This window comes from Haematobia irritans, chromosome 1, assembly GCF_050003625.1.
Source record: "Haematobia irritans isolate KBUSLIRL chromosome 1, ASM5000362v1, whole genome shotgun sequence".
NCBI lineage: Eukaryota > Metazoa > Arthropoda > Insecta > Diptera > Muscidae > Haematobia > Haematobia irritans.
Window position 1 is genome coordinate 225,493,846 of NC_134397.1, and position 12,682 is coordinate 225,506,527.

The 12,682-nt window shown below is 31.9% G+C and overlaps 1 protein-coding gene across 1 annotated transcript; it reads left to right on the top strand.

Moving 5' to 3' along the window:
- The first annotated feature begins 122 nt into the window (after window positions 1–122).
- On the top strand, window positions 123–11,046 carry LOC142227084 (ubiquitin-conjugating enzyme E2 J2). The gene is made up of 4 exons (XM_075297797.1): window positions 123–185; window positions 5,260–5,651; window positions 6,514–6,584; window positions 10,237–11,046. The coding sequence occupies exons 2-4, from the start codon at window positions 5,333–5,335 to the stop codon at window positions 10,699–10,701; spliced, it is 855 nt and encodes a 284-aa protein (XP_075153912.1). The 5' UTR covers window positions 123–185; window positions 5,260–5,332; the 3' UTR covers window positions 10,702–11,046.
- Window positions 11,047–12,682: the final 1,636 nt, after the last annotated feature.

Below are 12,682 nucleotides of genomic sequence, written 5' to 3' on the forward strand. Positions count from 1 at the left end.
GAAAGTGTTCATTTGTTTATTTCCGGTGTAGTTTGGGTCTACATCGATCGGTGTATATAACCTGGCCTTTTAATGTCGAAGAGACATTGCCATTAATTAATCAAAACCCAAAAAAAAAAAAAAAAAAAAACTTGGAATTCCTAATAGATTTACACAAATTATCGTCGTAGTCGTAAAAACAATAGGTAAGTGAGGATACAGAGGGTATCAAATAGAAGTATGGAATGGGAAAACGAAGTAAACTTTCGAGAAAATTTGTTTTTGTTATCATTCTTGACATTCCAGCTACTGTTCACTTTAAGTGGGTCTTGATGTTTTGACATACAAAATAAATTTCCATTGTTGATCTGCAAAAAAAACAGTGCTCTTTTTTGACGCTAGCCATTTACACGCATTATGCCACCAACACCCCATCACCTCACTCTACGACACACAGTAGATGAGAAGAGAATAAAAAAAAAAAAACAAAAATTGTTATGATAAAGAAAAATGAAGCGAAGGTCAGGGCTCTCAGGGAATAATAATTGTTGATGTATATTCCGAAAGATGTGCTGTGATTATAATGCATTCTACTTGCCATTGTTTTGTTTGCAAATTTTGCAAATTTCACTGAGCAGACCATAGCAGTTTGTTTATCTCATCTTCCATTGTTTTATGCATAGCTTCATAAGTGTAAGGCAAAGATTTCAAACAGCGACCATAAGTTGTTTATCATTCGGACACGTGTACCTTTGGATGTTGTTAGGTTTATTCTTTACAATTTTGTTAAAGATCAAAGATTAATAATCTTAAGCGACTTAAAAGTGTACCAGAAATATTAGATGTAGAGGTTATCGCCTATTCTAAAAGTGTGGATATAACTTTCATCTATTAGCCTATGTTCTCCAAGTTTGGAGTAAGGCATTTAATTACGAAATTAACTTTTAATGAAAATAAAAAAGTTGATTTTTGCAAAAGTCAACTTCTCGAGTTATTACAAAAAAAGATTGTCAAGTTCCCATTTAAAGTGCGTATTAAGTTCGAGTTTAGCCTCTAAAATCAAAAATAAATTGGTAAAGAATTATAAAATTATACCTCTTTGATACAAATTTTATTATAGTTTGAAGGGGAATAGGTGAAAACAACATTTTATAAAGTTTGTATTCTTCAAAATGGATTATCAAAGGAAAGTAATAGTGAAAAATTTTAGCGGCTAAAGGTGGGTATTAGGTTCGATTTTAGCCGCTAAAATCGTAATTTTTTCACAATTACTTTTCTTTAATAATCCATTTTAAAGAATACAAACTTTGTGAAAAATTGCTTTGGGATATACCCCATCAAGTTATAATGAAATCTGCAACAAATATGTATAATTTTATGGCTTTTTTTGCTGATTTAGTTTTCACTTTAGAGAAAAAAATACGATTTAAAGGTGGGTATTACGTTCGAATTTAGCCGGTAAAATCGTCATTTTTTCACGATTACTTTTCTTTAATAATCCATTTTAAGGAATACAAACTTTGTGAAAATTTGCTTTGGGCTATTCCCCATTAATTTATAATAAAAATTGCAACAAATATGTATAATTGTATGCCTTTTTTATACCCTCCACCATAGGATGGGGGGTATATTAACTTTGTCATTCCGTTTGTAACACATCGAAATATTGAGTCGATCTGAGCATTTCCGTCCGTCCGAAACAAGCTATCGACTTGAAACTTAGCACAAGTAGTTGTTATTGATGTAGGTCGGATGGTATTGCAAATGGGCCATATCGGTCCAATTTTACGTATAGCCCCCATATAAACGGACCCCCAAATTTGGCTTGCACGCCCTCTAAAAGAAGCAAATTTCATCTGATCCGTCCCTCCGTCCGTCTGTTGAAATCACGCTAACTTCCGAACGAAACACGCTATCGACTTGAAACTTAGCACAAGTAGTTGTTATTGATGTAGGTCGGATGGTATTGCAAATGGGCCATATCGGTCCACTTTTACGTATAGCCCCCATATAAACGGACCCCCAAATTTGGCTTGCAGGCCCTCTAAAAGAAGCAAATTTTATCCGATCCGGCTGAATTTGGTATATGGTGTTAGTATATTGTATCTAACATCCATGCAAATTGGTCCACATCGGTCCATAATTATATATAGCCCCCATATAAACCGATTCCCCGATTTAGCTTGCGGAGCCTCTAAGAGAAGCAAATTTCATCCGATCCGGCTAAAATTTGGTACATGGTGTTAGTATATGGTCTCTAACAAGCATGCAAAAATTGGTCCACATCGGTCCATAATTATATATAGCCCCCATATAAACCGATCCCCCGATTTGGCTTGCGGAGCCTCTAAGAGAAGCAAATTTCATCCGATCCGGCTGAAATTTGGTACATGATGTTAGTATATGGTCTCTAATGACCATGCAAAAATTGGTCCATATCGGTCCATAATTACATATATCCCCCTTATAAACCGATCACCAGATTTGACCTCTGGAGCCTCTTGGAAGACCAAAATACATCTGATTCAGTTGAAATTTGGTACGTGATGTTAGGATATGGTATCCAACAACCATGCAGGAATTGGTTCATATCAGTCCATAATTATATATAGCTCCCATATAAACCGATCGCCAGATTTGACCTCCGGTGCCTTTTGGAGAAGCAAAATTCATCCGATCTGGTTGAAATTTGGTTAGTGGCGGTAGTATATGATATTTAAGAACCATGCCAAAAGTGGTCCATATCAGTCCATAATCATTTATAGCCCCCATATAAACCGATCCCGAGATTTGGTTTTGGAGCCTCTAGGAGGAGCAAATTTCATCCGAGTGAGTTGAAATTTGTGGATGACAGTCTTTCGTATAAGTTTCTACCCAATCCATGGTGGAGGGTACATAAGATTCGGCCTGGCCGAACTTACGGCCGTATACACTTGTTACTGATTTAGTTTTCACTTTAGCGATTTTAGCGGCTGAACTCGAACTTAATACCCACCTTTTCGGGTAAACGTTTTTCGAAAAAAAAACTCATATCGTAATTGCATTTCTGTTAAATATTTGCCAGTGTGACCGTATCGTAGCCACGTTTGCCACAGTCGGTAGAATTCTACCAAAAACGGTCGATTTTTTACTGTTTGGCAGATTGGTAGAATTCTTGGTGTTTTGATAGATTTTGCGAAATTTTCCAATCCATCTAAGAGGTTCTTGAATAACTCTTCTATAAAATCTGTGCACGAAATTCGTCAGAAAAAGAGAATAAAATAAAATAAACAATCCATCCAACTCCTAAAAAATCCATATTGTTGCATGAAAAACTGTTTCTTGCTCATATCTAATAAATTAAGCGTCTTAGACACAGTTGCCACCTAAAATAATGAACCAAAAATCTTACAAATTTGAGAAAACTTATTTTGAATTTTTTGTTTTGAAATTTTTGTGAAAATTTTTTTTCTATAGACAATTTTCTCAAAATTTTATTTCTATAGAATATTTTCTAAAAATTGTATTTCTACAGAATATTTTCTCAAAATTGTATTTCTATTCAAAATTTTATTTCTAAAGAAATTTTGTCAACATTTTATTTCTATAGAAATTTTGTCAAAATTTTATTTCTTTAGAATATTTTCTCAAGACTTTATTTCTTTAGAATATTTTCTCAAAATTGTATTTCTATTAAACATTTTCTCAAAATTTTATTTCTATAGAAAATTTTCTCAAAATTTTATGTCTGTAGAAAATTTTATAAATATATTTTAGTAGAAAGTTTTGTCAAAATTTTATTTTTATAGAAAATTTTATCAGAATTATAATTCTATAGAAAATTTTCTCATAATTTTATTTCTGCAGAAAAATTTTCTCAAAATTTCCCAAAATGTTATTTTGTATAAAAACATTTATTTCTATTGGAAAATTTCTCAAAGTTTTATTTCTATTGGAAATTTTGTTAAAATTATTGTACAAAAAATTTTCTCAAAATTGTATTTCTAAAGAAAATTGAGGTAGAGGTACCTCAAGAGGTAGGAGTGGAGCCACTTTGGTGCAATGGTTAGCACGCCCGCCTTGCATACACAAGGTCGTGGGTTCGATTCCTGCTACGACCGAACACCAAAAAGTTTTTCAGCGGAAGATTATCTCACCTCAGTTATGCTGGTGACATTTCTGAGGGTTTCAAAGCTTCTCTAAGAGGTTTCACTGGAATGTGGAACGCCGTTCGGACTCGGCTATAAAAAGGAGGTCCCTTGTGAGCTTAACATGGAATCGGGCAGCACTCAGTGATAAGAGAGAAGTTCACCACTGTGGTATCACAATGGACTGAATAGTCTAAGTGAGCCTGATACATCGGGCTGCCACGTAACCTAACCTAGTAGGAGTGGAATATATTGCAAAATCTACCTAACCATCAAAAAATCTACCAATCTACCAAACAGTAAAAAATATACCATTTTTGGTAGAGTTCTACCAACTATGGCAACCGTGGCCTTGGGCGAAAAGTAGGTTAATTCGTGATCATCCCCACAAAATTCTATTGAAATCCTAAAAACATCAACATTTTTATATGAACAACTTCTTTTGCGTATATCTTCTAAACTAAATGTCCTAGAGCCGAAAGGAGGTTAATACGTGATAGGCCACAAAAAGTTTCTTTTAATGATGCAAGTCTAATCAACTTTTAAAATTTCGATAAAAACAATCACAAAACAAAATTTAAGATAATGAAATAAAGTAATAAAATATTTCTTTGGAACAATGTGACCAAAGTGAGATATTTTTAAATTTGGTACATTTTGGTGGAATTTTCTTCAAACTTAGTTAAAGTTAGTTAAACAAATGATTGAAATTTTTAATGTTGAATTCAAAACAATCAATTTTTTAATCAAACTAAAAACAATAAGCCTCATAACTGGCTTTGAAAATAGTTACGGTTTAATTAAAATTTGAATTGAGTGTTGCAATTAACGCCAATTAAATTTTTAATTGATTCAATTAAAAAACTATAGTATCACAGAAAAAAATAACGCCAAAATTTTTTTCATTTAGATTTTTAATTGAATTTAAAAGTATTAAATTAAAAATTTAATTTGTGTAATAAAAAATTTTAAAATGAAGCAAAAACCAATCACAACGATCAATTAAGTTTTTAATTGACTTTGGTGATTGATACTATCATGATTGAAAACATTCCGTTAGGTAAAAAAATACGGAAAATTCCTAATTAAAATATAGATTTGTTTTTATTTAAAAGAAATATGATTCAATATTTAACCATTTTCCTCTTTCTAGATTGTTTACAAGGGTTCCTGTGACGATTTCGATTTGGTAGCAGCTACCTCCTGTGTTGGTCCTGTACCCCGAAATGGAAGTTAAAAAAATGTCAAATTCATCATCGTCATCGTCAGGCCGAAAACAGCCAACAGCAGTATCACGAATGAAACAGGACTATATGCGTTTGAAACGTGATCCTTTGCCTTATATTACGGCTGAACCACTGCCCAACAATATACTGGAATGGCATTATGTGGTTAAAGGTCCAGAGGATTCGCCGTATTATGGTGGTTATTATCATGGCACATTATTGTTTCCTCGCGAATTTCCATTCAAACCGCCTTCAATTTATATGCTAACACCAAATGGTCGATTCAAAACAAATACAAGATTATGTTTAAGTATATCAGGTATGAATTTGCTATTAAGAATATTCTAATAACACATACAAAGAATCTTTTTCTGATTCAATTATGAAATCAATTGATATAATTAATTTTTTAATTGAAATGTCTTCAAACAAAAAAAAAAATGATAGTATCAGTCACAGTTTTAATTGGACATAAAAAATACTTGATTAAAAAATTAATTGATTTCATTAGCTAAATTCAATTAATTTATTAATTGACTCAATAAAAATTTAACTGATGTTGATTACAAACCTCAATTAATGTTTTGATTAAAATCGAATCTATTTTCAACTTAACTGAGTATAGTTTTTAGTTTGTTTCAAAACTGAATGTTTGAAAAAAATTTTTCATTAAAAATTAAAAAAAAAAAAATTCCATCACTTTTTTTTAATAAAAATTCAACGCGACTTTCACGTTATTAACTTTCATTTTAAAACCTTGTGTAAACCTCTCAAATATAAAATCGATTTTAAGATTATTGACAGTCTACTTGATAATATCACGTTAATTTCCTTAATTCGAAAACCAAATTTAAATTTTAAATTTTAAATATTGCAATTAAATTTTAGTCTATGAAATTTGTTTGTCGGCAAGAAGAAAAAATATAACCAAATTTTTCAATGAAAAATTTAGTTGAATTTTTAATATTATAAATAATCAATCACAAAAATGACTAAATCAAATAATTTTTTAATTGGTATAATTAATTTTTTTATTAATACTGATTATTGATACACTATAATTTCTGTGATTGGAGAAATTTCAATTAAAATTAAATTATTAAAATTAAAGACAAAAAATATTTTTATATTCTATTTTATGTACGTATTATCTATTATTATTAATCACCATTTTCTTTCAGATTTCCATCCAGATACTTGGAACCCGACATGGTGCGTTGGAACAATATTAACTGGATTATTAAGCTTTATGGTAAGGCAAGCAGAAATGTCAATAACAAAGCAAAGCTAGGTTAGGGTATAATGACAGCTCGTTATTTTAGACTATTGAGTTCAATGTGGTAATCTTTTATTAAAGTGTTCGGCCCGATTTAATGTCTGGTTCAATGACAAGGGACCTCATTTCACATTATCGAGAAGAGAGAAGATTTGAAATATTCAGAAATGTCACCAGCTTTATTGTGATAGGATAATCCAGCGCTGAAAAACTTTTTGGTCATTGGTCGAAACTGGGTTTTCACTCATGAACCTATGTAGGCAGGGCGTACATACTAACCGTTGCACAACTGGTTGGGGTTTCAAAACTCTTTCATTGTCAAGAAATCCATATATAAACTTATATCCATATAAACTCGGCCAGGCGCTGATGCCAAATTACTATAACCCATTTAAAGAATACGAGTGTTGAAGACCGGTCCCTATTGTACTCGCATTCGTCGGTCCAGAAGATAATTATAAGTTAACCGATTATGGTTTCCAGGCACCCATTAATATCATTATACCCAGGCTAACTATGACCTTTGCGACGGTATAATACGTATGTCGCAAAAGTCGTAAAGCTAATGTAGAAAACCGAATATTGAATTAAAGAAAATGTGAATAGTTTTTAAAATATATTGGTTTGGCTCCACGATAAGAGGATAACAATAAACAAATATATACGGCCGTAAGTTCGGCCAGGCCGAATCTTATGTACCCTCCACCATGGATTGCGTAGAAACTTCTACGAAAGACTTGGGTTGTGGTATCTTAAAACTTCTTAACATAGTTTTCTAAATTAGTCCATACGTGGTTTTATTAAACAAAAAAATTATGTATAGGTAAGTCTACAAATAATTATTAAAATTTGACATGGACTTTTGCACGGTACGTAGAGAGCCAGAATAGAAATATGGGGGTCGCTTTTATGGGGGCTATATAGAATTATGAACTTGATATGGACCAATTTTTGTGTGATTGGGGATCGATTTATCTGAGGGCTACATATAACTATAGACCGATATGGACCTAGTTAGGCATGGTTATTAACGGCCATATACTAGCACAATGTACCAAATTTCAACTGACTCGGATGAAATTTGCTCCACCAAGAGGCTCCAAAACCAAATCTCGGGATCGGTTTACATGGGGGCTATATATGATAATGGACTGATGTTGATCACTTTTGGCATGATTGTTAAATATCATATACTACCACCACGTACCAAATTTCAACCAGATCGGATGAATTTTGCTTTTCCAAAAGGCACCGGAGGTCAAATCTGGGGATCGGTTTATATGGGGGCTATATATAATTATGGACTGATATGAACCAATTCCTCCATGGTTGGTGGATACCATATACTAACATCACGTACCAAATTTCAACTGAATCAGATGAATTTTGGTCTTCCAAGAGGCTCCGGAGGTCAAATCTGGTGATCGGTTTATATGGGGGCTATATATAATTATGTACCGATGTGGTCCAATTTTTGCATGCTTGTTAGAGACCATATACTAACACCATGTACCAAATTTCAGCCGGATCGGATGAAATTTGCTTCTCTAAGAGGCTCCGCAAGCCAAATCGGGGGATCGGTTTATATGGGGGCTATATGTAATTATGGACCGATGTGGACCGATTTTTGCAAGGTTGCTAGATACCATATACTAACACCATGTACCAAATTTCAGCCGGATCGGATGAAATATGCTTCTCTTAGAGGCTCCACAAGCCAAATCTGGGGATCGGTTTATATGGGGGCTATATATAATTAAGGACCGATATGAACCAATTTTGGCATGGTTGTTAGAGACCATATACCAACATCGTGTACCAAATTTCAGCCGGATCGGATGAAATTTTCTTCTCTTTCAGGCTCCGCAAGCCAAATCTGAGGATCGGTTTATATGGGGGCTATATATAATTATGGACTGATGTGGACCAATTTTTGCATGGTTGTTAGAGACCATATACTAACACCATGTACCAAATTTCAGCCGGATCGGATGAAATTTGCTTCTCTAAGAGGCTCCGCAAGCCAAATCGGGGGATCGGTTTATATGGGGGCTATATGTAATTATGGACCGATGTGGACCGATTTTTGCAAGGTTGTTAGATACCATATACTAACACCATGTACCAAATTTTAGCCGGATCGGATGAAATTTGCTTCTCTAAGAGGCTCCGCAAGCCAAATCGGGGGTCGGTTTATATGGGGGCTATATATAATTATGGACCGATGTGGACCAATTTTTGCATGCTTGTTAGAGACCATATACTAACACTATGTACCAAATTTCAGCCGGATCGGATGAAATTTGCTTCTCTAACAGGCTCCGCAAGCCAAATCGGGGGATCGGTTTATATGGGGGCTATATGTAATTATGGACCGATGTGGATCGATTTTTGCAAGGTTGCTAGATACCATATACTAACACCATGTACCAAATTTCAGCCGGATCGGATGAAATTTGCTTCTCTAACATGCTCCGCAAGCCAAATCGGGGGATCGGTTTATATGGGGGCTATATGTAATTATGGACCGATGTGGACCAATTTTTGCATGGTTGTTAGAGACCATATACTAACACCATGTACCAAATTTCAGCCGGATCGGATGAAATTTGCTTCGCAAGCCAAATTTGGGGGTCCGTTTATATGGGGGCTATGCGTAAAAGTGGACCGATATGGACCAATTTTTGCATGGTTGTTAAAGACCCCATACTAACACCATGTACCAAATTTCAGTCGGATCGGATGAAATTTGCTTCTCTTAGAGCAATCGCAAGCCAAATTTGAGGGTCCGTTTATATGGGTGCTATACGTAAAAGTGGACCGATATGGCCCATTGGCAATACCGTCCGACCTACATCAATAACAACTACTTGTGCCAAGTTTCAAGTTGATAGCTTGTTTCGTTCGGAAGTTAGCGTGATTTCAACAGACGGACGGACGGACATGCTCAGATCGACTCAGAATTTCACCACGACCCAGAATATATATACTTTATAGGGTCTTAGAGCAATATTTCGGTGTGTTACAAACGGAATGACAAAGTTAATATACCTCCATCCTATGGTATGGTATATTGTATTTGTTCAAAACTACTATTTTACATCTCACATTCGCATATTCAAACTAATCTGGATTTGCGTTGTCCATAATGTCCATCAAAGCTTTATTTGCATCAGGAAATGACTAGCTACAATTTAAAAAATTTTTAATTAATAATAGGACAAAAAGTGATTTTATAAAATTTTCTCAAAATGCTTATCACTTATGCATTACTGAAGTAGTTTCCCTCCTTCCGCTTTCCGCAGTAATTTGTGAAAGTTTAATATCAACATATCATAATTCTTGATATCACCGATTCGCTGACTAGTTGAAGCGACTGTAGTATTTTGAATTTGCGACGTTTGTTACTTTTTCTACATTTACGACACGCATGTGGCGTTTACAACTTTTTCTCATTATACACGTCGATCTTAAAGGGAATATTTTGAAAAATAATAAAGTTATTCTCGATGATTAATATTTGTATATGTTCGCCAATAATAAACCATCTTTTAAACTGTTTGTTGAAATAATTTAAGTCGTGTTGTGTATTAAATAAATTTCATTTATTTTTATTCTTTCATTTCAGTTGGAAAGTACTGCAACTCTGGGTTCAATAGAAACAACAACATATGAGAAACAGCAACTAGCCAAGAAATCACTTGCATTTAATTTGAAAAATCCACATTTTGTTGAACTATTCCCCGATATATGTGAAGAAATTAACAAAAGATTGCAAAGTGAGAAAGAGCAAAAGTTGAAAGCTTTAAATGCCGCCTCAGCAGCCAATGCTAATGTGGCCAATGGTCAATGTGGTAAAACGGCCCTAGCAAATGGTAGCCTGCCCAACAGCAGTATAGGAGTAAATGGTTTAGCAGCAAATGCCAATGATGTTGTTGGTGGTGTCGGTGGTAATGCAGCTGTCGATGCTAATTCCGGAAAAAGTCTATCGAATTCCTATCTAAATTGGCAATCGAATGTAATCATATTAATATGTTTTGCAATTTTTGCATTAGTTGTAAATTATGTTTTAAAAAATATTAACCAGGAATAGAATTTAAATTTTTGTTGGTTAATGGTAGGTGGGTGGAGAAAGGAAGAGTTGATGAATGTGTGTATATGAAAGTTAGTATATTTCCCCTTTTTCACAAAACTTATTTTATTATTTTTCCTTTTTTTCATTCTACTCTATAAAAATATTCTATATATTTTTGTTTGTTTGTTTTCCCTTTATATGGTCGCCATGCAAAAATACATTTCCCCTTTTTAAAATTTACACTATATAGTTTTGTTTAAGTACCTATATAAATATATTGCGTATTAAGTTATCAATAAAAAACAAATTATACTACACTACTATAAATAAATTTATCACAATACTGCAAAAACAACATACAAATACTTATTATATCAATAATTTGTTTTATCTATTATTATAAATTAACAAAATGCAAATACGTAGTCCATAAACAAATAAAAACAAATCACAATTTCTATTAGGAATTAATCAAAACTTTCTTTACAAATTAAGCTCAGCTGATATTTGATTTAGTAAAACAAAAACGAAAAACTAAATGCGATTTCTTAGTGAAAAGTAATAATAATAAAAAACAAATTAAACAAACAACAGATAAAACGCTTATTTGTGTAATATACATAAAATGATTAAATTTGTATTGTGCATAATATAAATTAAGGAAATAAAAAAAAACCAAATGAAAATGAACTCTTTTTTTAGTTTTTGGAAATATACAAATAGTTGAGGGAGTAACGGATCGGAGTAACGGGCACTGTTGCCACAATTGGTGAAATTCTACCGAAGAAAATTTTGCCAACATTTTTTATCTCTTTTTTTTGACAAAATTTTGACAGCATTTTCTATTTTTGACAACATTTTCTATAGCGATAAAATTTTGACAAAATTTTCTATAGAGATAAAATTTTGACAACTTTTTCTATAGAGATAAACATTTTGAAAAAAATTTCTATAGAGATAAAATTTTGACAGAATTTTCTATAGAGATAAAGTTTTCTATAGAGAAAAACTTTGAAATTTTTTTCTATAGAAATAACATATTGACAAAATTTTCCATAGAGATAAAATTTTGACAAAATTTTCTATAGAGATAAAATTTTGATAAAATTTTCTATAAAGATAACATTTTGACAATTTTCTATAGAAATAACATTTTTACAAAATTTTCTATAGAAATTACATTTTGACAAAATTCTCTATAGAGATAAAATTTTGACAAAATTTTCTATAGATATAAAATTTTGACAAAATTTTCTATAGAGATAAAATTTTGATAAAATTTTCTGTAGAGATGAAATTTTGACAAATTTTTCTATAGAGATAAAATTTTGACAAAATTTTCTGTAGAGACAAGATTTTCTATAGAGATAAAATTTTGACAAAATTTTCTGTAGAGATAAGATGTTGATAAAATTTTCTGTAGAGATAAAATTTTGATAAAATTTGCTGTAGAGATAAAATTTTGATAAACTTTTCTGTAGAGATAAAATTTTGATAAAATTTTCTATAGAGATAAAATTTTGACAAAATTTTCTATAGAGATAAAATTTTGACAAAATTTTCTATAGAGATAAAATTTTGACAAAATTTTCTATAGAGATAAAATTTTGACAAAATTTTCTATAGAGATAAAATTTTGACAAAATTTTCTATAGAGATAACATTTTGACAAAATTTTCTATAGAAATAAAATTTTGACAAAATTTTCTATAGAGATAAAATTTTGACAAAATTTTCTATAGAGATAAAATTTTGACAAAATTTTCTATAGAGCTAAAATTTTGAAAAATTTTTCAATAGAGATAAAATTTTGACATAATTTTCTATAGAGATAAAATTTTGACAAAATTTTCTATAGAGATAATATTTTGACAAAATTTTCTATGGAGATAAAATTTTGACAAAATTTTCTATAGAGATAAAATTTAGACAACATTTGCTATAGAGCTAAAATTTTGACAAAATTTTCTATAGAGATAAAATTTTGATAAAATTTTCT